This window comes from Triplophysa rosa, linkage group LG9, assembly GCF_024868665.1.
Source record: "Triplophysa rosa linkage group LG9, Trosa_1v2, whole genome shotgun sequence".
Classification (NCBI taxonomy): Eukaryota; Metazoa; Chordata; class Actinopteri; order Cypriniformes; family Nemacheilidae; genus Triplophysa; species Triplophysa rosa.
The window spans coordinates 10279263-10307137 of record NC_079898.1 but is presented as its reverse complement, the minus strand read 5'-3'; the positions used below and the strand labels follow the sequence as shown (position 1 = coordinate 10307137).

At 38.4% G+C, this 27875-nt stretch overlaps 1 protein-coding gene across 2 annotated transcripts in view; it reads left to right on the top strand.

Moving 5' to 3' along the window:
- The window catches only part of marchf8 (membrane-associated ring finger (C3HC4) 8), a 102699-nt gene that overhangs the window by 66715 nt on the left and 8109 nt on the right, over positions 1–27875 (top strand). Inside the window, exons 3-6 of one of the 2 annotated variants that reach the window (XM_057341390.1) lie at positions 7281–7331; positions 12923–13002; positions 14437–15246; positions 24927–25107. In XM_057341390.1, coding sequence (XP_057197373.1) covers positions 7281–7331; positions 12923–13002; positions 14437–15246; positions 24927–25107 — 1122 coding nt within the window. The remainder of the gene's footprint in view (positions 1–7280; positions 7332–12922; positions 13003–14436; positions 15247–24926; positions 25108–27875) is intronic. The other variant, XM_057341389.1, reaches the window with a different exon arrangement.

Below are 27875 nucleotides of genomic sequence, written 5' to 3'. Positions count from 1 at the left end.
TAATTAGCAAAGTGAACACCATTCTTAAATAAAGATAGAAATGCTAGAATGTCATAAAGATTAACTAATGTTTATTTGCAGGGATGCGCATAAGTGGTGCGCAAGTGCGCATGCGCGACCAAAATTAAAAATGCGCTCTGTGAATAAGTTTAGAACGCTCATTTGCGTACTGACATGGTTGAAACCTTTTGATGCACAATCACTGTTTTAGACCGACTAAATGTAATACTGGATAAGATTTCCGTTTGTGCGGAATGCTGCCAAATCTACTGATATGTCGTTTGTTCCCGGTGTTAAACGGGACCTGGGTGTAAATGATGAAAAACGGAGTATTGGTAGCTCCGCCTTTGTTGGTTCTGCTTTCGTTACTAGAGAAGCACGCGGCACGCGCAGCCTCTGTGAATGTCTGGAACTGCGCTGCGCTGCACGTCTACCAAAACACCGCTTCTCTTAAACTTTCTAAAAGGACAAGCTGTTTAAACTTGACACTTGCACGCAGCTTGTGTTTCTCTATGCTATACTCGATCCTAGCTCCGCACCGCAAGTCTCCATGTGCGTTCGCAAGTGCACTTCCCAGCAACCTGCCAAAAACCAAAAAGGTTGTCGTTTTAGGTTTCAAAATTGGTGTTGAAAATTAATATTTACTAATGTAAAAAGAAAAACAAGAAGAAATACATTATCATTGTATTTTAAGTGTACTTTAAAGTAATATAAATATAGTATTATCCCACTTTATTATTTTGTTTATTGTTCATTAAAAAGTAACTACTTTTTTACTTTTATTTTTAATAGGTAAATATAATTTGTCACACTATGTGCAATGTGAGCACCAAACCAAATCTCCAGGTGCTCTCTTGAGAACCAGATAGAAAAACTTGTGTGCACCCCTGTTTATTTGCATTCATTGTTATTAGGGCTGTCAAACGATTTAGATTAATCGCATCCAGAATAAAAGTTTGTGTTTACATAATGTATGTCTGTGTACTGTGCATATTAATTTTGTATTTTTAAACACATACACATATATTTACCAACAATATATACATTTTTATTCATTTTTATATTTTTCTTAAATATATGCACACTGTAAAAAAAAACTCCCGTGAAAAAACAGATAAAGTACTGGCAGAAAATGACCAGTACATTTTCCTTTATTTTACAGACATTTCCATTAATGCTAAACTGCAAATGAATGCAGTGCAAAATGTAAAATACAGGTAAAACAACTGTAAAAATGAACACGGAAAATTCCTTCATATTAATACAGTATATTGTGCCCTATTTTTACGGCTTTTTTTTAGAGTGCATGTATGTGTGTGTTTTTACAAGTACTAAATTAGCATGCACATATTATATTATTATAAAGTTTATTAACACAAACGTTTATTCTGGATGCGATTAATCTTTTGATAGCCCTAATTGTTATACCATACTTTTACAGTTTTTATGAGCAGCTGCATGGCAACATCATGTAAACCACTAAACAAATCTTTGTAAGTTGTTGAAATTGGGTTGTTCTACTAAAATGCATCATAATGTAAATTGGCCTTTTCTGTGTAGTTTTACTTTTAGTATACAGCTTTACAGTTTTTAAGATATAATTTATGGAATTCGGTTGTGTTTTACAGTTTATGTAATCCAACTGTTATATCTCTCATTGCCCAAACTGTTTGATATCATCACTGTCCTTCTGAAACCTTGGATGTCCAAATTTGTTGTTTTTCAGGTGGAAAAACACACTTTCTTTTTTAAATAAACACACATTTTAGTACTTTTTATTGGTTAAATATTTGTGACAAACATAAATGGTGACTAATAATAATAATTTATGGCAAAAAATAAAAATCAGGGAATATGGAGATATGAGGTTTCAGAAGCACAGAAGTGATATGTAATACTGTATGTATAAATATGTGTATTTTTGCTCGATTAACACATCATCTTAACTGCAATCTTATCCTTTGACCGTAACACTTTGAGAAACACAATTTATTTTTGTTTTGTCATTGGAACCCCACACATGTCCTCAAAATTGTATTGTGTCATTTCCAGTCAAACGTTAACCAATAAAAAATCCAGAGCTGCCTTTGCACACAAGGAAAGTGAAAAACAGAACAAAAAAAGAGGGAGAATGAAATGACAGTGATTGTGAGATTGTAGCAGGGATCTCGTTCCTCCTCAGCGATGTTACAGCGTTTATAACTGTCTGCAGAGGCAATGAGACATGGAGATAGAGAGTGTGAGAGATGGAGAGAAAAAGCAGCCAGATGAGCCCATGCAGAATGACCATCTGTCACAGGCCTACATTCAGGACCGATAACAACCTCTACTCAGCAAGTAGGATAATTCAATCTTCTCTGTGAGGCTCTCCCTCTTCTCAGACACGCCACACGTACTGCGACGAGGTTAGGCTCGAATGCTCTCTGCAAAGCTTTAACCGACAATAGTGCAACCTTGTGGAAATGATGGTGACGTTGTTATGAGGTAACCACACCTGAGACCTTTTTCTTAGAAATGGAAATACTGTGTACATCAGCAGTTTAGTTTTGTATGCCAACAGACCTCCCACAGACATTCACAGACCATCAGATAAACATTGCTTACAAAATAGAGAGACTGCTGCAAAGTTTACTATTCCAAGCAAGTTTTTCGTTATTCCAAGTTTTTTGCCAGTGTTATTATAAGCTTTGTTTAACATTTACTCATTGTTGCTCATTATTTGAGCATGCTGAGTGATTTGTAGATAGCGCTCATCTCCTGCAAACCTCACAGTGCTGTTTTCTCCTCTAATCGTCCCTGTCATATTATATTGAAGCGGCAGTCATGCATTTGTCATCTCATTATATTATCTGTGCACTCATGGAAACCTTGAAGCTCGCCTCATTATTCTGGATCTGCCCACTCGCTGATGAAGCGCTGCGGATGCATAACAACATCGCATTAGCGCTTCATTTCTGCCGTCGCCTTTACACAGCCACAACACACCTGGAGTGAAGTTAACATTCAACCGTATCTCCATTGAAAGTACCTGAAACTCATAGTAATTGCGATACAGTTTTAATCTCGTTGTTAAAAATGTCACCAATTTCAGCTGCCTTAAATTTTTAAGTTAACTCAAGTTAGCTATAATTAAGTCAGTTGAACTTAATTATTTTGAACTGACTTAAAAGGTCGAGTTGTAAAACACTAGGCCCCGGTTTCACAGACAAGGATTTAGGCTAGTCCCAGACTAAAATTAATTTTGAACTGTCTTAACTGAAAATAACTTGCCCTGACATAACTTAAAATATATCAGTGCCATCGTTTTGTCTCAAGATGCACATCGGTAATGCTTTTCTTAGGTATTTTAATAAAAGCTACTTAAATAGGCTAAATTAACTAAGGCATAGTCCTGGCTTAGGTAAAGCCTTGTCTGTGAAACCGGGCCTAGGTTTTTTAAATCAGTTAAATAAAATCGAAGTTGAATTGTCTCATATCGCTCATTTGGTTTAACTTAATCTCTTTTTGATCATCTACAAGACTGTTTCTCTATTCAAAGTTGTCATATGCAGGTGTCAAGGTTATTAGTACAAATTAATTTTATTAATATTAGATACCTCATACCCAAGTTTTGTACTTTTGGTCTGTGATGAGAGATTTACATTCTCCCTCTAAAGGGGTAAGAAAGAAAGGTCTAATGAAATTTTATTTGGTTCTAATGACTTTATTTGGTTGCTATTGTTGTCAGCTTCAAGTTGTTGCATTACTTAATTTTGACTTTGTTTCTTATTTATTTGTCTTCCTCATGGATAAAAGCATTTGCTATAAACTAATACATGTACAATTTATTTTATTTTTTATTATTATTTATTTTATTGCCACCAAAATTATTTTAAATATATAATTCGCTGTATTGCCCAGCCATATTCAGTTTAATTCATTCATTCAAATTCAAACAAAAAGTTATAAGGACATGACCGTAACCTCTTGTGCGCATCTGTATGGAAACTGAGTGTAGATGAGCAATTTTGTTTTATATCTTAATAACACATGCAGTAACCAGCAGGGATTAAGCACTCCGTCCCCTTCCGCTGCTATCTCCATGGTAACAGCTAAAGGCAAGAGACGTGAGTAAAAGCAGCAATGATTAAAGATAAAGAGTATGTCCTTCTGCTGCTGCACATGCTTTCACATGTATTAGACCTCTCAGCAGTAGAGTTCAGTTCACTTCAAAACATTGAGCTCTCACACACACACATGCACACACACACACACACACGCACACATACGCGCACACACACGCACACACACGCACAGGCTTTGGTTGACTATCCCCGTGGGGACAGTCCATAGGCGTAATGTTTTTATACTGTACAAACTGTGTATTCTATCCCCTAACCCTATCCCTAAACCTAAAGATCATAGAACACTTTTTGCATTTTTAGATTTGTAAAAAATATTGTTCTGTACAATTTATTAGCTGTTTTACCCCTGGGGACCTCAATTTTGGTCCCCACGGTGACACGAGTCCCCATGTGTTGGTGTGTATTCAGGTTTAGGTCCCCACCGGGATATACAAACATGAATGCACACACACGCACACACACACACACACACACACACACACACACACACACACACACACACACACACACACACACACTCGCTCACTAATCATAGCACATGCTGCCAAAGGCCTCTTTGTTACAGAGCTTTTCTCTGCCAACCACTGATATTAGTGCCATTACTGCCCCAACGTTCATACAGGGCGGAAATACGAACTTGGCACGTGCAAGTTTTTCACAGGTTCTTTCGTTTAGTTGGTTTTTAATTGATATCCGAGTTATAATTATTAGCAGGGGACGTCTTGTGTTATGTGCTTCACTGTGATCTGAGAGTCTGTGATTGGACTCTCCTGTGGACATTTGTTTTACGCTGAATGAGATGACAGCAGTAACCACCGACTGTTTTTCTACCTGGAAAGTAAGCAAAATATCTGAATCCGTAATGCAGTTTGATGAAAGTCATAAAGAAAAGCATTAATAAATGACATCTCTATCACAGACATTGCAGGCTTACATTTCTCAGAGTAGTTACAATAGCTGAACAAAGCCAAGGTGTCTGCTCTATATTTTTTTACTGAGGTTGTGTGAAAAAACGGACTTGTTATATTCGTAAGGAATTAAAATCACAAAGTGAAACACAAATTCCTCTGGGGAAAACTGGTCGCAACCAATAGGGTTTTATGTGTTGTGTACAGTCTGTTTATAAGCTCTTGGGCTCTTGTTATGTGTTTCAGTCAGTTCAAAGAGAACAAAGAGAAGAGATGTCTGACAGATCTAGTTTTTCACTGGAGCATATGTACTTTTTCTTCATAGCACAAAGACCGCACTTGAGAATCTGCCTGTCTGAGGAAAATGAGAAAAGAATGAGATGTTGAATCAAAGTATTTATATGAATATGATATTGATTCTGCTAAGCAAATGTCTGTGTGAGCATGGATTCAATCAGCATGACATTGCATGACATTCCCAATCCGTAGACAAAGCTAATACAAGATTTCAAAGACAAACAGGTGACTGTCTCTGACAAATATTTAAACTTGAGTACGTTGTCATGTGAGTTTTGAGTGTTGCTTTCTTTCTGAAGATAAAGAGTCTTTGCAAATATCCGTATATCATCAGGAAAGAATGGTTGCAAATGGTTGACATACACATTAAAAATCTACATCCAAAATAAATAACTAATAAATCAAAAAAATGTTGTATATTATTCATTTTAAAAGTCACTTATTAAATAAGCAACACACAGAATGCTTATTGGAATGCTCTTAGATCTTGCTGAAAAAAAATACATTAACGAAAATAAACTAAATGTTTTGAAATTGCTTTGTCTAAAATTGACAAAAAATTCACTAGTGACCTTAGACTTTTGGACCACACTGTGTGTAGTAAATATTATTCAGTGATAACAAAAATGAACGTTTTATTATTTAACGCTACATTTACTAAATTCTATTAAACACTTTTGTGCAAATAAATAAAATTAAAATGAAGGCTGTTGAAGTGGCGCAATAAAGAACTGATCTGTTGTTCATCAGACAAACAATCTCAAAGCCAATAATGTCAAAATGGTTCACTCGGCCTGTCCTTGCACACTTTCAACTGGTGCGCATCCATGTTTGTTTTGCAATTGATCAAATAAGTGTCACAGAGGGAAACTTAAGCCCATTGCACATTGAGTCCGAAATCTGCGTCCGAAAATTTCGGACGTTAAAAAATAAATACGACCTCACGTTGTGTCAATCACATTTACACACTGCCTCCGATATTTTCGTCCGTCATAAAAAAATTCGGACTGGGTTCGATTTTCTGCGTTTTTCGCATCCGTAGGAATCGTTTTCAAAGGTGTTTTGGCTATTGTCCCTAATGTAAAACTCGTCCGATGCCGCAGTTTGGTGAGAGTGTGTGCGCGCGTGTGTCCACACCTTAGACATACTGCCAGTCTCCTTTAAGGATCAATTGGTTCACGGAAATTGGTGGTCTTCTTTATAATATGTGGCTTCAGTATCGCTAGCAAAGCGTCAAACTGAGCAACTGACATCCTGAAGTAAATTTGAAATCGGTCAGGATAATCCCGCAGTTCCATGATAAAGAGGTGGAACTCTCCTTCCTCGTTATGCAACCCGGACTGGATGGACTCAATATTTCCTCTTTTTTTTCTCTTTTTAAGAAGAGAGAGGACAACAAAATCGTCATCACTGCTTGAAGACTCCATTTTGTATTGTTTTGCGATTTTTTTTCGCAACGGATTAATAAATACGCATCGGACTCAGTGTGCAACGTTTCTGTCCGTGACGAATTTTTAGGATGACGAATACGAAATAACGTATACGAAAATTTCGGATTGTATCTGCAAAGACCTTTACTGTGTTAATATACCCACCCCACTCACAGCTGACCTATAAATAATAACACAGACATCGCTCCTCAACGCTTGAGGGAAGAATTAACCAGCTGAAAAATATTCAGCATGAAAACTGTTCAATTACAGCAATCGTTTTGTTGAATCTCTAACAATGTCTTATTTTCTTCTTGTGTGGGTGTATTTCATATTTTAAAGTGTGCAAGATTGTAGAGTACACTGAGAATCGCAATTGAAGGTTCCAGTGTTATTAAAAAACACTTTTTCGAGGTCAGTCGCTGTAGACTTTGTACGTAAAAGTTTTTAATCTCTTTGTTTCTTTTGAATGGAATTGTAAGCGTTGTTCTCAAAACCCTTTTGTTTCCTTTCTTTCACAGAATGAGAAGCCGCTCGGTCATTCTGCAAGCAGGTCCAGCAACATTTCAAAGGTATGAAAATGTGTTTTCCTTTCGTTTTCTGCTTAGAAAGATAGAAAGTGATTGAGACAGAGAGAGGCAGAAAGGGGGGTTTAGCGCTCCATGGGGTCTGCAACTACTTTGTATTCTTCCATCTCTTATTCCATCAGCATTTCAAAGTAGGACATTTCAAACAAACTGACTATACCAAGCAAACAAAATTGATGGTTAGACCATTTTGTCTACGTAAGAAGTAAAAATACATGTAGCAGACAAATAAAAAATAGCTGGCCTCCACTACTTTTAGTGGTGTTTTTTTTCCACTAAAGAAATCTTTATACTCTGATAATTGATAAGTCCCTTTTCACAGGACCTCTGCATGTTTGTCTGATACATAATAAAATCCATCATTAGCAAGAAAACATTCTCTATGCAACTGAACAAATGCACAAATGCTTGGCCATCTCATCTTCAGCACATGGTCCCATTGTATGTCCATTTTACTGTGGCAGTAATAAAACTACACCGTACACAGTCCTGTTACTTTCAGATGTCTGTGTCATTACATCTCTTTTATTTGTTGCTCCATCATGAAAATGGAAGAATTTGGCATAGTTCATATAATTCAGTTCTAATCTAGACATTTTCGTGGATACATGGAGTGGGACATGTTTTGGGTTCAATGGTGCAACGTTTCTTTTTGCATCCACTATTCACTATGAAAGGCATGGAGTGATACAGCTAGTACTGAGTTCAAGTTAGGATGACTGTGAAAGTGGGTCCGGCAACAGGGATCTCTCCCTCTTAGTGGAGATTTACTGCACTTCTGCGTAACATTGAGCCTCTTAACCGATAAACTCTTTACATGCATTAATACATGTCAGGGTCACCTGCTCTGTGAAATGCTCCACTGCTTGAGCTCAAGACTGTTCAGCTATTGAACACAACACGTCTAGACTGTTTTCACACGCGATTCATTTGATCTGACTGACCAATCCTACCTTAGCAACTGTCGCCAACCATCAAATATCAGACAAGCCTTTTTTTAGTAAAAGTACAGTATATGGAAGTCCTTGTTCAGGTTGTTTTAAATCCAATCCAGTAAAAAATACATCTTAAAATACAGGATACAAACCTTCTGTCATGATTTCTTTTCTGTAGATATTCACAAGAGGCCATACATTTGAAATAACATTACGTGTGAATAAATTACTAATTTGGTGACTGTGTAAGTAAGTGAACAATTTTTAGGCAGATAAAATTGATTTACATTATCACACTTTATTCCAACCCACTGACTATAATACAAACTAAAAGTCCAGTGTATGAAATTTAGCTTCATCTAGTAGTGAGGTTGTGAATTGCAATCAAAGGCTCACTCCACCCCTCCCTTTTGAAGCACTATGGTGGCTGACACAGAACTAAGATGTCATCACATTTTTTTGTCTTTGCAGGAGGAGATAATGTATTTACGAATCATTTTCTATAGAGGAGTTTGTCAGTTTAGGGCAACTGAAGAAACAACATGGCGAATTCCATGTAAGGGGACCCGCGGTGTATGTAGATAGAAATGGTTAATTCTAAGATAATAAAAACATAACGCTTCATTATGTAAGGTCTTTATTCATCTCTGAACACATAGTTATGTATATTATATTGCATTTCTGTCAATAGATCCTCCAAAAAAACCTTTAAACCTTTTATCAACGTTTATAATATCACATTTTGCATTCATATCAATTGCAAAGCATACTGGAAATTAAATAAGCAGGTGCTGGTAAAAAAGGTTAATTTGTCTTCAGGTGTCCTCCAAAAGCTCAAGCGTGACAGCGTCTTGAATAAAAGACAACCACTAACAATTCCCACGACTTTGATTAGAGGAGTCAAGAGAAAAGTTTGTCTTCATTTACATTCAGAGCCTAGTACAGTACATTCAACAGCTGTATTTTTAGCATGCATCGAGCATCAGGCTGATCCGTATTCAGCCCCGGTGGATGGTAGGGTCTTATCATTTTGAGCTCATTTATCTCTGGCAGAATAAATAACATAAGAGGTCCCATTACAGTTATCTATTCTGACATGCGTGCATGCTGTGTGACGAGGTTTTGACTGCAGAGAAACCCACAGGGTCCTAACAGGGATCTATGGGGTATTCCTGTCATCTTTCAGTCTCGCATTAAGCAGTCAAATAAAACATCACAGTGAAATGATCCATGTGTTGTTTTTACCCAGAATCCTCTCAGCTGGGTTCCTCCCCAATCACTTTCAACCTTACAAAGTAGTTTGAAGGCACAATGTCATAAGATGACAGGTAATAAAAAAGTTTTTGTCCTAACCAGACACTACTGCAACTTACAATGAGTGACAATTTGCACTGTAAGTGTCTGGGTTTCTGTCAGAGCAACATTGTGCTGGAAAGCCCCACCCACCACAAACCCCATTGGTCCAAAAATCCAGCTCATATGATCCAACAGTTATTATGCATTAAATGAAGACAGACAAACAAAACTTTAGACACATTTGTTTTACATTTTCTTTTTAATTTGAGCTTATGAAGCTGAATGCTTTATTCCATTGTTTGTTCCCATGCTTTAGGAAGGATTGGATGATATGCAGTTCAAGTACATTAAGTATAGTGTTGGAGAGGGTGGAGTGCCTTTAGTTTATGAGAGAACATCTGTTGTGAAGCTCACATCAACATTCACGCGAGTGATTGACAGAGCGTCCCCATGGCAGCATCTGTGTTCATTTCCATAATCATGCTGTAAACTCAAATTCAGCAGATGAGAATGTACAGAGTTAATGTGCTTCCAGAAAATTAGTTCAGGTCGAACAGCCTGGAAACTAAACCTCACTTATTTTAATGGTTTTGTATTTAGTCCTGCTTGTCATTTTGTTTTTCTAAGCAACTTTTTCCTAATTTCCCTTTTAGGAAATTTAGGATCAAAGCAGCAAACAGTCGGCATTGATCAGAATGAAAGTATCTGCAAAATAAAGTTTGACTGGAATATGTCAAGCATTTTGCATTACAGAGAAAATGTGGGATTTTATCCAGTACTGCCTCGCAAACACTGTGAGAATGTTGAAAAAACACTTTTGGTGGTAGTTTTGCTTTTTACATGTTGTCTTCTCTGGTTTCAGTAATACTATGCAGGCGTTTATTCTAACGGCAATATTAGTTAAACAAAAACAACTTCCAGAGAGTCCCTGAGAGATAAAACATTGCTATCCACAAACAAGCCTCTTTTACATGCACATTTTTGACTGGTTGCTAGAATTCACACTTTAAAGTGTATTTAGAGGCAATTCCTTCACTGTTTTCTATCGCTCACATGTTAACTTGTGTGTTGATGCGTGTGAGTCTGCAAGCTGTATCACCATCTGATATTTGAGCGGTTGCTGTGCGATTCTGACAGGAGTTTGTGTTATTTTTGTTAACTTGCACATGTGCACACGATTGTATGTGTCTTAATAACCGTGCCTTCTGTCAGGCTCGAAAATACACCTCAACTGTCTGACTGAAGCTGAAGTGACTCCAGAGAGATAATCACATTCACACAGTTGTCACGCACCACTCTGCTCCACACAGAAACACACAAGATGTTCTGAAAATATGCACGTCATATCTTCAGTTCCCAAAAAGCAGCATTCACAGCAGAAATAGTGTTTGTGAATAATTTAAAATCACATGGTTGGGTCTGTGCAGAGGTGCTTGTGTAAGGAGAATGCTCACTCAAGAATATTTCCACACTTCTTTTGCATAACATACTTTATTTCCTAGTGTTTCTTCAAACATTATTGGTCAAAGATGTGAGGGTGTGCCAGCTTCTATGTGTGTGGAGGGCAGTTCTGGACACTCCATCCTGTATTGATCGCTGTCAGGCTCTGGGCTGTAAATTCTCTGTTGGTTACAGATAGAATCAATAGGTAATTAGTCTGGGACATAAATGATGGAATCAAACAATGCACAAGTGATCCATGCTCCTTTATTTAAGTGTACTGTAAGTTTTTTAAAATGTAACCAACAGTGATAATGTCATTGTATTATTTGAATACTGAATTATTTCTTGCTATATTTGGGAAAAATCTCATCACAAGTTCACAGAATGAAACAAAAATGATCATTTTACTGAAACATGTACCTATATAGTAAATTCAGAAAAACTGAAATAAATTTTGGAGTGGTCTCTTAAAGGGCCGCAAATCCAGAAAAGATTTGTTTTTGGCGTTTTTACCTTTAATTGTACAGCTATTGATAGAGAGGACAGGAAGCAAAGTGGGAGAGAGAAGGGGGTGTGTTCGGGAAAGGACCACGAGACAGGAATCAAATCCAGGTCACCCGATGCGCAACCGCACCACATGTCGGAGCACTCCCACTAGGCTATCGGCTCCGACCAGAAAATGCACTTTTAAATGTTGTTTAAACGTAACTGTGTGTCAGGAGTGTGTGTACAGAACCACCCTAGAATGATAAAAATCCTCTTGAAAGAGCAGTTGGCATTCTCTCAGTAAACTGACATCACATTGGTTGAGCCCTGCCCATGACTGCTGCTGTCTCTGCCCTTATCGAGTTGTACACATGTTTTAAGTTTTTATAGATATGACGCGTTTGTCCTGTGTATTGTCACTTATAAAAACAATGTGCTCATTGTAAAGACATAACGCGTTTGTGCATTCACTCATAGAGATCATGTTTTTGGTTTTTATAGATATGATGCGTTTATCAAGTTAACTTTTACTTTTGCAAATGTGCCGGATTTAAAGATGTAACGCGTTTGTGCATTCACTCAGAAAACAGCGTGCTCGGTTTAAAAAAAAAATCCCGTTTGTCTTGTGTACTCTCACTTATACAGAACAATGTGTTTGGTTTTTAGAGATAAGAAGTGTTTCTCATTCGCTTTATGTGAATATTCTCTTCAGTTTTGTTGTTACTGGAAGCATCGGCTCACACAGCCCTGCCCTTTCTGCTAGAAAGGGGCGGAGACCAGCAGCTCATTTGCATTTAAAGAGATGCACACCAAAACAGCCTGTTTTTCCTCACAGGCAAAAATGGACATGTAGGGCACAGTATAATAAAAGATATGTGGTTTATTTTGAGCTGAAACTTCACAGACACATTCTGTGGACTCCTAAGATTAATATTACATTTTGTATAAGGGCTAGATTAGCGGCCCTTTAAAGTGATAGTTCACCCAAAAATGAAATTTCTTTCATCATTTCCTCACCCTCTTGTCATTTCAACCCTGTACTTAGTTTCTTTCGTGGAACACAAAAGATGATATTCAGAAGAATGTTGTTAACCGGCACCCATTGACTTGCATTGGTTTTGTGTCCTACTCGGTTTCCAACATTCTTCAAAATATCCTAATTTTTGTTCTGCAGAAGAAAGAAAGTCATGTATGTTTGAAATTACATGAGGGTGAATGATGAATGGATTTTCATTTTTGGGGGAATTATCTCTTAATCTTTCTCTGCAGCAATATTGAAGGTTTTGGTATGTTTTTTATACATTGATCCCCTCAGAAATACTAGTGCAGATCTTCCTAAATTTCAATCACAAAATTCAGGTCTAGTTTCTATAATGTGTCTGATTTGCTTCTGTTGTGTCTTTGTTTTCTGTGTAGGCAGGCAGTCCGACATCTGTTAATGCTCCTTACAGTTTCCCGAGATCTTCAGTGACGCCCTCTAACCAGGATATATGCAGGTACATCTCCTCTGCCCCACGCTGTGCTCTTTGTGCTCCTGCTGTATGGCCATGTCAAGTAAGATAGACATCTCTATGAGCGTGACAAAAGGGCAGTGAAAGTTCTAGAGAGAGATTAAAGTAAATACTGTAACTCTTAAAGGAACAACTCACCCATAAAAGAAAAAATGTCTTCATTTTCTCACCCTTACTTTTTTCATATCTGCAAGCTGTTCGATTTCCTGTTTATCAGGAACTACATTTTCGAAGAATTGACCCTTCGCAAAGCCCGCCCCCTTTTGTTATGTCTAACATCAGCCAAAGCGCTCCCACTTCACTAAAGAATATTTATTGTGAAATAATGATTTCTGGAGAAAAATGACGTGTACTTTCAGCCAAAAAAATAAGGTCTGCGATATGTATTTGAAGTATACATTTAAGATCTGAAAGTGACTCGGAATAAAGTAAACAAAACAAAGATCGAAGCTATAGCCTACAGATTATAAATTTAATGTAACAGTAGCCTATAGTGTGCTTTCCTATAACATGTGGTTAGCGCCATTGGTTTCTGACACGTTTAGGCAACGGGTGAAACTGATTATGACCATAAATATGAAATTTTACCTCCGATAAAATTCTGGCAGTGTTGATGAGATGCAGTCCTTCAGCGCGGATCATATGACTGTCAGTCTATGAGATAAAACTCCTGTCAAGTCTTCTTGTATAAGTCTGTTTTAAGAAGTTTTTATTGTTGTACATTATGACAGCTAAGATTCCACAGTGACATGACTTTTAGCTGGGATCATGTTTTTACAGTGTGACGGCCAGCAACTACCGTGAAGGACTTTTTAAAACCACATCGCGCATCCGGTTAAACTCTATGGTTTGATTGTCGGAAAAAATGGCAAATAGCAACAGGGGGCGCATAATATCGGCATTATGATTGGTCAGGTCGCCTGTCAATCAAACTCCAGGCGAAGGGTCAATTCTTTGAGCTCTTGAGTTCTTGAAACGACAGGTCATAGAAACCGTGGGATGCCAACCTAGGCACCATAAAAGTATTTCACACTTTGACACAAAATACTGTTGTGTCAAACAGCCTGACTTGTGGTCCGTCACATAAAGCGACTGAATGACTTTAGAAAGCTTTGATAATAGTATACAAGTGCTGCAACATAAATGTTTACAGAATTTTTATTTTTGGATGAGCTGTTTCTTTAAAAGTGACTGGGTTGTTACTGTATTCATTTACTTTTATATTGAATACATGAATGAGTCAGTACTGCCAACCACCTTCCTCTCATTTACTCCGATCTTTCTTTTTGCAGTCTTTCATCATTTGTTCTCTAATGCATGATGCATGTCTCTTTACGTCTGTTTTTTTTTCTCTTCCCATCTCTGTTTCTGCACTCCTCTCTCTCTTTTTCTCCACCATATTTCTCCTTTCGCATGCAGTTCTAATGACCCCGTTCAGGATTTGGGCACACAGAGGCCCTTACAGGCTACTATAGTGATGCTGAACTCGAATAGTAGAAGCTCAGCATCCCAGAGTGTCACCATGACAACACTCTGCGCAGACTCTCCCACCAAGCCCAAAAATAAGACCTTATTTGGCACCGAATGGCTCTCCCTCCTTAAACCATCAGTCAACTTCAAACCAGAGGCTGGCAGTCTCAAATTCTCGAAGTCTCTGAATGACGTCGGTCAAAAGATGGACAGTCTGTACAGCGGCCTTCAGTTTATAGACCGCACGTGTTCAGACGGCGAGCTGGGACCAGAGAAGGAGAAGCTCATGCACGATGTCCACATCAAAGCCCACTCTCCTCCATCATTTCCACCTCCATCATTCCTCAACAACTACAAACACATCTCCAGCGCAGGGCCCGAGCACTGTCTGGTTCCCCCCGCTCCTCCCCAATCAGATCTTCAGAGGAGCTCCAACTTCCTGCGTTTCATCTTACCCTTCACCCGCTCGTCCACGGCAGCAAGCCTCCAGGTGTCCGAGATAGGTAGTTACACCTCACGTCTGCACATCCCAAAATCCTCCAGCGCTCTGCTGGAGGTCAGCGAGTGCGGTTGTATTGAGGAAATGGGAGACGATGAGGTGTTTGAGGAGGACTCGTCCCGACGGAAGCTCAAGGTGGAGGGGTTGAGGGCTCCTTTATGTTCCCTTGAGGAAGACAGCGACCTGGATCAGTGCTCCTCTCCGCTGTCCGAGAAAAACGGGCCGCTCTCGCCCTACTCTCTGTCTGGGGATTGCTGCAGGTTGGTGGGGTTTACTCACTCCCACCCGGGTCCCTTTACCCGTGGACTTCACCTCTGGAGTGATTGATCCTCGTAGTCCCATTACAACCCCCGCCTGGATATTCATTTCCAGTTTCCCTGTTTCTCCTTCCTGTTAGAGCTTGTGTGCTGTGAAACCGGGACTGTGTTCCACATTAGCAGCGTGATCGCTTCCATTCCTCTGCTATTAGCTATCAATAACAAGACTCATGGGTGGGTGTAGATGTCAGTATTATAGATTCATGTGTGGAAGTTGAGTGTTTAGGGCTGGCAGTCTGTTGTGTGGAATGTATATAATTTTCGATTATGACAAAACTTGCCCAATGTTGAGATCACGATTATTTAATACGATTACTCCTTGACTTTGGAAAAAGTCAATAAATAAATAAATTATTAATAAATTACTTGTAGTAAATTTCTTAAAGGAGTCATCATATAAAAATAAGACTTTTTCCTGTGTTTAAGTGCTATAATTGCGTCCCTGGTGCATCTACCAACTCAGAAAACGTGAAAAATGACAACACAGCAATTTTGTTTGGTGAGGCTTTCTCTGCAAGCGTGAGAGAAATCGAGCCGATCAGATTTCGCTCCTATTCTGACGTAGGAATAGCTCTTATATAATATTACCACTCACGTTTCCACCCACAGCGCTGCCGCTGCGACAGCAGTGAACTTGTTCTGACGTCATGGCAAAAGTTCGCGGAAAACATGCTAAATGTACTGTCTTTGGCTGCACAGACGAACACAAATCCTTATTTAGAGTCACAGCCTCGGAGGAGACAAGAGAGGAGTGGATTTATTTTATTTCTAGTGGAAAGCTAGTTTGCGCGAATCACTTCAAGCCGGAGTGCTTTATCAACCTGGGACAGTACAAGCAAGATTAGCTTCAAAGTTGTTGCTCAAGAGGGAACGAGACAAAGCTGCCAATGTAAATAATATTAATCAACAGTCTGAATTGACGTAAATGTACTGTATATAAAGGAGAATAACGTTAGCATATGATAACGAAGGGAGCTAACTCAGTCACGGGCTAAATAGAACATTCAAAGCCAGTGTTTTATATATATTTATATGTTATTTGGCAAATGGGCACTTAGAGTTTGGCTGTATGTACAGATACATCTCAAAAAATTTGAATATCATGAAAAATATTTTGTCACTCATTTCAGAAAGTGAAACCCATATATTATATAGATTCATTACACATAGAGTGAAATATTTCAAGCCTTTATTTCTTGAAATTTTGATGATAATGGCTTACAGATAATGAAAACCCAAAATTCATTGTCTCAGAAAATTAGAATATTTCATAAGATCAATAAAAAAGGATATTTTAAACAGAAATGTCAGGCTTCTGAAAAGTATGTTCATTTCTATGCACTCAATATTTGGTTGGGCCTCCTTTTGCTTGAATTACTGCATCAATGTGGCGTGGCATGGAGGGAATCAGCCTGTAGCACTGCTCAGGTGTAATGGAAGCCCAGGTTGCTTTGATAGCGGCCTTCAGGTCATCTGCATTGTTGGGTCTGGTGTCTCTCATCTTCCTCTTGACAATACCCCATAGATTCTCTATGGGGTTCAGGTCAGGCGGGTTTGCTGGCCAATCAAGCACAGTACCACCATGGTCATTGAACCAGCTTTTGGTACCTTTGGCAGTGTGGGCAGGTGCCAAGTCCTGCTGGAAAATGAAATCAGCATCTCCATAAAGCTTGTCAGCAGAAGGAAGCATGAAGTGCTCTAAAATGTTCTGGTAGATGGCTGCGTTGACTGTGGACTTCAGAAAACACAGTGGACCAAAGTCCTCTTTTCAGATGAAAGTAAATTTTGCATTTCCTTTGGAAATCAGGGTCCCAGAGTCTGGAGGAAGAGTGGAGAGGCGCAGAATCCATGTTGCTTGAGGTCCATTGTAAAGTTTCCACAGTCAGTGATGATTTGGGCTGCCATGTCATCTGCTGGTTTTGGTCCACTGTGTTTTGGAAGCAACCTGGGCTTCCATTACACCTGAGCAGTGCCACAGGCTGATTCCCTCCATGCCACGTCGCACTGATGCAGTAATTCATGCAAAAGGAGGCCCAACCAAATATTGAGTGCATAGAAATGAACATACTTTTCAGAAGCCTGACATTTCGGTTTAAAATATCCTTTTTTATTGATCTTATGTAATATTCTGATTTTCTGAGACAATGAATTTTGGGTTTTCATTATCTGTAAGCCATAATCATCAAAATTTCAAGAAATAAAGAATTGAAATATTTCACTCTGTGTAATGAATCTATATAATATATGGGTTTCACTTTCTGAAATGAGTGACAAAAAATATTGACCACCTTCACGATATTATAATTTTTTGAGATGTATATGTTAATACATAGTGGCCCGGTTTCATAGACAAGGCTTAGCCTAGGCCAGGACTATGTCTTATTAAATTTAGGCTATTTAAGTCGCTTTTATTAAAATGCTTTAGAAAAAACATTAGTGATGTGCATCTTGAGACAAAACAATGGCACTGACATATTTTAAGATATGTCAGGGCAAGTTATTTTCAGTTGAGATAGCTCAAAATTCATTTTAGCCTGGGACTAGCCTTAAGCCTTGTCTCTGAAACCGGGGCTATTTGCGTTAATATGTTTAGCTGCAGCAAGCTGTCACTATTGTTTTGCTAATGAACCAGGCGAACACTGCGGTTAGTTTCATTTTAAACATCTCAAATCATTCTTCCTTAGGCTAAAAACATCCGTCACAGCAAACAGAGCATACTAGTTATGCTCTCACGTTGTGTGTGTATAATTTACTTGTCAATGACAAGCACTAAAACCCACGTAATTCCGCTGAGATCTGCAGGTGCGCATTCCGTCGATTTTAGGCAAGTATACACGCACAACGTGAGTGCATGACTAGGATGCGCTGTTTGCTGTGACAGGTTTTTTTTTGCCTCAGGACGAATGATTTGAGACGTTTAAAATTAAACTAACTGTGGAGGAGTTCAGGAAATATCATTTTGCTAAACGATTGCCATGGCTGTACTACACGTGTGTTGTGTTGACACGCCGGACGGAAGGGGGGTCGGGTGCGCAATAACTCATTATCATTTAATTATACATGCACCAAAACGGGTTACTGTGAGCATAGCTGTTTTTGATAAGGCAAAAAGGGTTTTGTTTACACAGCCATTGAGTGTTTTTAAGCAAAATATGTTTCAGACATTTCATGAAGACCCTAATAAATCATACCAACTTGTTGAAAGTGCTTATCCGATGAGCCCTTTAATAATAACTTGTCCGCTTAACACTGGATTCAAAGTAACAATCCAAATCAAAAAATAAATGTAAATAAATATTTGAAATAAAATATGATTGCTTACATTCAAATAAATAATGTAAAACGAAAAAAAAAGAATATAGACATCCGTGCCATATGTAAGGAATAATTGACGACGGTCCGCGAAGCGGTGTGTGCATTAACTTTCGAACAATTGAACGGACCAGAGTCAATTATTCCGCTTATACCACGGTTACCACACCACAGGACATTGTTCAAATGTTTAATTTCAAAGTTTGTCGTGTTATCGTCTTTAAAATGCTCTTGCTGGTAGGACTACTTTCTTGTGCATCTCATTTCAAGCGTCTGTTAGAGCGAACGGACACGGAGACTTGAGCCACTGCTGCGTGGTGGGTGGTTGTGTGTGTGAGTTAGAGCTAGAGACCCCGCACACCTGCGTGTTTGCAGTAATGTGACAGAAAAGCTTGTGATAATAATATTATTTATTCATCGTATTGTTTCTATCATCAGCAGTAAAGAAAATCAGGAAAATTTTGAAAGAGTAGGTCTATCAAAATAAAGGCTATTTGTTAAAAATTATAAGCAGCATGAAGAGGAAAACGAACCAGTAGGTTAACAGTGTTTATTAATTCATTTTGTTTTTCTATTTAATTATTTTATTTATTCAATTTCAGTTTATGTATTTCTATAGTGTTTTTGAAACGCTTTGATTATTGAAACGAAACTGCACGTGTTTCCATTTACAGTAAAGTTTCACATTATAAACGTCCGATCAAGAGCAGGGTGCTGTGTGCGGTGATGACCTGTAGGCTACACTATAGCCTTTCTGTTATTTAAACTTGGCGCAGTGATATCGAACTGCAGTTCGGTCGAAAGATCTGGAACTACTGTTTAGCGTGTTGACAAAATGTTTATATGCTTTCCTACTTTTAAGTTGCTTTGGATAAAAGCGTCTGCCAAATGAATAAATGTAAATATAGGTGTGCGTTTGACTGAAAAATAATGCACACACGTAGAACGTTTGTCAGCCAATCAGAATGAAGCATTCTACAGCCCCGTGGTATAAGGAACAATAATTGTTTTACCTCGATTATTTTTGTTTTCGTAATTGTTGGAAGCAATTTGGATTTGGAAAATTGAAAATCAATTACAATTAATTGCACATTCCTAATCAGGGGCGTCGCACAGAATCTCGGGCCCTGTGCAAAGGCAATGTGTGTATATTTATTTATAATACAGCATTGAATCTCATTTCTGTATGTATGTAATACTTAAATATTAATAGATCACCTCAGTATCCCCTTAATTGTGAATTGACAGGTTAACTATATTTAATTTTTAATTTGTTTTGGGTTGCCTGCTGAATATAACTCTCACAGTCTCCTGCCTAATTTTTGTGAAGGCTAAGAACAGCGAATTTGGTTTTAATTTAGACCGCCGAGATCGATTTCAATCATTTAAGCAGGCTTTCAAAATCAGGAACAAAAACATTACATTTCCGACACAAATACTAAAAACAAACTAATTCATTAAAACAGCAATAAATTGTGTTGCGCCACTGTCATGGATAGTCCAAGCAGATATCCTTTGAGAATTGTAGTAGTCGATGTCCAGTCGATAATGAACATGTATTTATTTACGTTAGCTCTTAGATTGGTGTAGATCAGCCGTGTTAGTGAGGCAGAACAGAGACAGATCTGATTACCGTTTGCCTGTGGCTCTCTGGCTCTGAGAATTGAGACCGGGAGAAATAACCGTGATTTTATCTATATTTATCTGCAGGGCTACATAGATGCCTCAGGAAACAATTATTCTAATTTATGAGGCATGTAATTGACTTAGAGGTGCGGCTCACCAGCAGCAAGCTAAGGAATAAAAACTAGTTTTTATGAACATTTGATTATGACAACATTTGTTCGACACACGTGAAATTCATTCTGACATCTTTCATGATGTATTTTTCAAGTCCCCATGCAGTTATTATGGTTTGTAGGCATAGGGAGTATATAGACATAAAGAGTATCTTTGTTTGGAAATTGTTTAAACCTAAAATAATTTACTCACCCTCATGTCATTCCAAATCTGTATGACTTTCTTTCTTCTGCAGAACACAAAAGAAGATGTTTTGAAAAACGTTGTTGACCAAACAACATTGGACCCCATTGACTTCAATTGTATGGACATAAAACCACCGACACATTTCTCAAAATATTTCCACAGAAAAAGGGAGTCATGTACAGATTTAAACGACATGATTTGAACAACATGACAGAATTTTTTGGGGGGGAGAACTATACCTTAAAACAACAAGCTTTGCTTTTCTCTGTGTAGAATTCATTGCTTAACACATTGCCTGAGCTTCACCAGACGTCTTGTGTAGTATCGATTGTTTTCATCCTTGTTAAATGTGGGCTGAGCTTTCTTCCCACATGTATTACCACTCTCATGCAGTGCTTTGAAAACACATGTTCTCTTAAAATAGCTGACATTTAGGGATCAGTTAGCAAAGCTTATTGGTTTAAAACAACGTTGCAATAGCTAGGCTTGGAGATCAGCCACAAAGCAAACTCAAGTGTCTTGACCTATGACCCATGCCAAAGACACATGTTTACTTGGGACAAACAGCACATGTGCCAATCATGTGTGCGTTCTTAAAAAAGAGAACCAAAGCAGTTAGAACCAAAATAGGTTTGACAGCCAGATGTGATAACAAGAGCTATTCTGTTCAAGACTTATTTAGAATGTGTTGAATGTAGTCAACAGGAATGAATCCAAAGCAGTTGGGCTTAATGCAGATTCAAACGAACATTAGAGAGAATAAAAGGCATATATAATTTGTGCTATTGCAGTCAGACAAAATCAAGTGATCAAACAAAAGGAGTCCATTAAAGTGTCTTGGAGAAGTTATCATGTAGTTCAGATCGTCTGTAAAGCCTCTTGTCGACTGATGGAGATGTGACAGGCTGCGTTTTTCTCTTTGTCTGTGGCATGTGCTAATCTTGTAGAGCCTCGACTGGATCGACGTGTCTGAAAATAGTCATTATCCTGGTCATTCAGTTTGAAAAGTCTCCTCGACTCTGACATGGAAGCAATCTTCCCTTTCGTCTATCCCCTGGCAGCTAGTTGGTAGCCAGCCCAGAACCCGTTCACAAGATAGCCGCCAGTCCAGAGCTCGCTCGCAAGATGGCCGCCAGTCCAGAACCTCCAGCCATCATGGCCGCCTCGGCAGTGGTCCCAAGTCTGGTGGTCCCGAAGGTGTCCGTTCCTGAGATTCTGCCCTTGGAGTCCGCTCTGACAGTGGTGGCTGCTGCCCTGCTGTGTGTCTGGGCTGTGCGCTGTTCGTCCGCACCAGAGGCTGTTTTGGAATCCACTGAGCTCCCTGTCTCGTCCAAGATGGCCGCCCCTGAGCTCTCTGCCTTGTCCAAGATGGCAGACCAGCCTGCGCCACTACTCCACGGCCCAGGTCCGCCTCTGCTCCACAGCCCAGGCCCGCCTCTGCTCCACGGCCGTAGCCCTGTTCCCCTTCATGGGCCTACCCCTCCATCCCGCCCCCTACATTTAATTCCTCCTCCGCTCCACCACCCTCCTGGACTTTTTGTGAGCTTCTGGAAGCCGCTCTTAAAGGGGGGATTCTGTCACAAACCCAGTCTATGTTTCCCCTGTCATGTTGGATTTTTAGTTACTTCCTGTCTGTGTCATGTGTTTTATAGTCTGTTGTAGTGTTTGTTGTTAATTAGTCTTCACCAAGTGTGCCTTGTCATCTTGTTAAGTTCTCTGTATTTAAGCCTTTGCGTTTCAGTTGTCTAGTGTCAGTTGTTATTTGATGTTGCTTTGGTGTCCCTGTTGTTTGAGTAATTTAGTTCCTTGTTTCTTTATTCTTTTGTTATTTTGTTACTTTGTCTTATGTTTAATAAATCTGCTACTGCACGTGGATCCCCTTCCTGACTGGATTACTCTTTGTTACAGATACAGGGTAGATAAGTTCAACAGACTGTTTCGGTAATTGTCTTTTAATGTAAATCAACAACTTCAACATAATGGATATTTGCGATAAATGTTTAAAAACTATTAATAATAGATAATGTAGACTAACAGTTTGTAAGAGGGCAATTCCAGCATTATGGATGTGACATTTTCAGTCAAAACTTGAAATATAAATTCTCACAGAATATTTATTACCAATATATTGAATCATCTGTTTATATTTTATATTCAACTAAACCCCTGATGACAGAGACATCAGAAATATATCAGTCTAAGCATAAGTTTTCTATATTAAAAGAGGATAATAAAATGTGTTGTGGACGTGACAAAAAGGATGCACGTTTTTGATAGACAACATACTTGGTAGGATTTCTGTTAATTAAAATGCACAAAACAGAAGCAATATTACTCAACTAATGGAGAAGAGATAGCTCTTTATTGAACATAAAAATAGCTATTTTGTTCATATTTAAAGTGCCCATTTATGAAGAATATGTACTGTAATGAATCATGAATGTGACAATTCACTCAACAGAAGCTTATTTTCTGAGTAATGCAGTTGTGTGGGACGGTGATTATCTGAGTGGCCTGACATTGCAACTTTGTCTTAACCAATGGCTTGAGTTTGGGTTGAGAATACTGATTAATTTGGAAACAATAAGACTTTTCCAACTTCACGTGGTGCCGCTAATGGTGCATAAATTACACGGATCACACTGAAAGAATGAACTGCAGTGTATTTCACAAACAGCAGTTTCAGTGTATGTTGAAGCAGCCTAGCAGTCATGTGAGCATCAGTGTGAACTCATCTGTGATTCACTTTGAACTGCTGCTTGCCTCAGCACCACAATGCCACCGACATCTTCATAATATTTCTGAGGAATATGGATAGTTATGGATGTGACAGTTCTGTTATGGATGTGACAATTCACTTATCTGACTTATGGAAAATTATGCTTTAAAAACAAAAAATACTTTTAAGAGAGACCTAACATGGGTATTTAAACCTGTGAAAACCTGGGTAATTGCCCATATAGTCTTGTGATCTCAAAACAGCAGCCTCGATGTATTCGCAGCCCACCATATATATAGAGCAAAGCATTCTTTTTCTAGGTCGCTGGGGCGACTGGAATCTTTATCTGATGTGAGCGCACATCAGTTTAAAGATGTTTGTCAAAAGTACATTTAATTTTGAAAAATGTTATCGATTTTCTGCTGAACCCACGAGTTGCCTACTTTTTCATTTCTAGATTTATTTATTCTGCTGTTCCCTCCCACTACTGTTCACTCTTTCTGTCTCTGTCTTTTTATGTCTTATCTCCCTCTGGACACCCTCCACTCTCTTCCCCTGACTGTAACAAACAGCTATTGCTTTCCACCCGCTGGTGTGATTTAAAGTTTGGTGCTTAGATGCTTCTCTAGATTCTGTTTACATGTATGTAACACTACCTCTACTTACTACATTATCCATTTGCACAAGTGTACATACGTTCTGTTAATATGTATATTCTGCTATATACTACCCTGTACAATGTCTCTTATATGTTATTATCCCCCATTTTCTGTACAATAGTCTTTTATTTTATATATGCATATTTTAGAATCTTTTAGACTTTAAATCTTATTATATTTGTATTGTCATTGTGTTGAATGTCTGTACTAGAAGCTTCCAACACCAAAGAAAATTCCTTGTGTGTGCAAGCACACTTGGTAATAAAGCTCTTCTGATTCTGATTGTGATTTTGTAAGAAATGACTTAGCATAAATCTTTCAGAAAAGAGTTGGATGCATGCATGTGTAGTGCAGTGCTTATCCGAATACTGGATTGGTTCACAGATATGTGACATGTTTAGGGCACAAAATGGGGCTACGTCAGTAGTCCAGCCAGGGATAAAATGACCTTTTGCCACACCTGCCAATGATGAGCGAATTCAGAAACATTACAGACCAAACTATTTCTACCAGCCATCATTTTTGCTTTTTTTTCTATTATTTAGCTGTTTTTCCTCACACGATTGACAAAAAACACTGTTCATTGTGTCACAGCAGAATTGTACCATTCATCACAATGTCATTTTGAAGCACCACCTGCCACAAAACATGAACACACACATTGTAATTTTTGTTTGTTTTGACTTCATTCATGGAGGGAAAAACTTTATATGCCCAAATATACTCACAGCTTGTTCCGTCAAATGCACGTTAAATCATATATAATGTAGCAGTTTGTGATAAAATAACTCATTTTTATTTACTCACCAAAGCCCGTTTTCACTCTCATTTGGCAGGTACTTCTAACCTTGATGCACAGTGTTGGGTTGTGTTGTGTTGCTTTGGAATGGTGATAGGAGGATAACACAGTGTCTCTCTCTCTCTCTCTGTCTGTACATAAACTGTAGGATTTGTCACTGTGAGGGGGATGATGAGAGCCCGCTGATAACACCCTGCCACTGTACTGGAAGTCTGCGGTTTGTCCATCAGTCCTGCCTGCAGCAGTGGATCAAGAGCTCAGACACACGCTGCTGTGAACTCTGTAAATATGACTTCATTATGGAGACCAAACTCAAGCCCCTCCGCAAGGTGAATACACTTACAGTGCTGGATAAATATCTGTAGTTGAAGATGCAGATTTGGTTTGAACTTTGACGCTTCAACTGTCCATACAGTATGTTTTGATTAATCGTATAAAATCAGTGTTTTGTTTTGAAGGCAGTCAAAACAAAAATGTAATATACACGACTGGTAAACACTGGCCCAGAAGCATTTATTTATTTATTTTTTGCATTTCACATATATAATTAGGTCAATGACATAACGATTTTCGACATGCCAATTTTAAAATACAAATAATCTATTGCAGTTATTCAAACATTAGAAATGTGGTGCACACATAAATGCAGATTAAAATGTTTAATTAAGTGTTTTAATGTTTTTCATTTATGAATTGGCAAAAAAATGTCATGTGGTTCGACTGTGATTTATCTTAAAATTAATTCATTTCCTTGACATGCTTATCAAATTTTTTTAATCAAATATTTAGTATTTAAAGTGTTTCGAAACAAAGTATTTCCATTTTTGTTCTATAATCTTGTCTTCTTGCATGAGAAATGAGAAAATTAACCATTTTTTCCTGTAAATCACATACAACTGTTATAATTGTTTTAAAAATACCACTCACTTAATCAAACTGTATCAGAAATTCATATTTTAGCCACAAAAATTATTATTGATATTATTGGTCGCTCCACATAATAGGTCATTATACGTCATTGACCCAATTACATCACAAGATAGTCGTTTAACATTTTGATTCAGTTATAAGTGTCCTAAAAGTGTTCTATTGGTTGTTTGTTCAAACATTTGTGTAGTGTTAAAGAACTGAAACATGAAGTTCTTCTGGACCAGTGTTGGACCAGAGTTGTTTACGTCTTCCAAATTGGTCCACACACACACACACACACACGCACATTCGCACATCCGTCTTGGCCAACAGGTTTTTGTTAAATAAAGACCAGCCATGACCTTAATGTTGTTAAGCAATACAATATTCTTCTGTAGAACTAGACATCATCAGTAATTGCTGATTTCTTATTGAAGAAGAGATTTACCATTTAGAGATGTCCTGTTACCGTGGAAACAGGAATTGCAGCAATGACCCACAGTCAACATAAACAATTGCAAATGATGTCACCTATTTTTTTTACAGTATATGCTTGCAGACAACATCTATCTGTAGATATACTGCTTAAATATATTATGTTTTTATGATGATTTTAAAATCAAATACTTATAGTTAGTTTTATCATGTAGTGTTTATTCTGGTTTTAATGTGCATAGTTATTGCCAACCAACAACAAGCCTTTTATATTTTATTATTTTTGTTAGACAAGTTTATTAGTAATAAATGTAATCACCTAATAAACTAATTATGGAATACAGTTTTATTTTATTGCCATTGTTGCAGTTTTCTGTAAGCTGTATTCCAGCTAAAGCCACATAAAAAAGTCAAAGAAGTCACGCAACATTGATTTTACGCGGGTAAGCGGGGACTGTGTTTTATGTGTAAATTCAATAGTTGATCAGTGCAGATGAGAAGCACTCTGTCCTTTGAGAGGACTGAAACAAGTTTGTCCACATCTCCTGCGGGAGGTTTTTATAATTAATTGTTCTAATGAATTGTTTTTGAGTGGCACGAACATGATGAAAGTCCAGACCCATCTGTGTTCAGTCTTTTTGTCCACTGCTTCCTTTTAATTAAATTTCTGATGCTGTGCATCTCAAATGGGCCTTTAAATAGGCCATCTCTGTGACAGCCTCTGTGTCACCATAGAGATGACGCTTGATTACTCACGGTTTCAGCGAGACTTATCCCAGGTGTCTGCAAGTTACATAAACAAACATTACGGTCAGCGTGACAGTCTGTCTGTTTAGCCAATGCAAACTGACAATTACCCTAGTTACATTCTTTTCTTTTATGTACAATTGTATTTGATCATATTAGCTAAAAAAAATGTTTGTTTATTCCACTCTCTTGAATGGGTTAAACGTGCTTTTCATTGTGTGGACATTTGACTGTCAATCCATAGGAGTGTTTTTTATGTTTGCTATGGAAAAGGTGCAGTCTTCTTGGTGTCTCCTTTTCTCTGAACCTGTTACAGGGCCACCATGTGGTGAATTATTCAAAACAAAATAGTTGAGGTGTCATGTTGTCACAATCCACCATCTGCCCTCACTTACCACTGGACTACACTTCCCATAATCCTTTTCACCATCTCACCTGATCCCCATCATTTGAACATTATTAGTTTATCCACGTCACCTGTTTATGTCTCATTTTCTGTGTTATATAAGTTCTCTTCTTTGGTTGTTTCATGGTCCAGTATTGAATGTTTTGGTGTTGTGTTTTCCCTGAGTTCGTCGTGGATTAAAGATATCCTTCTGATTACCTGCTCGTTTTGTCTGTTCCCTGCGCAAACCGTGACAGAATACTGGACCAAAAATTCAAAATGCCAACGCTTCCACCAGGACTAGCCGATGTCCTCAAGGCAGACATGGCAATACGGGAGATGCGACAGTCTGGACGACCTCTTGAAAGGTACGCGGAGGAATTTGTGGAGTTGAGCTCTCGGGTGAGTTGGAGCGATCCTTTTTTGAATAATATATTTCTGACTGGTCTGGATGATGATCTGCTCGCCCTTCTCGTGCTCCCCTTCGCGGAAGATTCCTCGCTGGAGGACTTCATTAACCAGGTCCTCCAAGTAATGGGCTCAAACTTCCGCGTTGGGGACGCCGAGGAGGACTTGAGCGGTCGTCATCCAGAACCAGTGGAGAGAGGGGGATCAGCTCCG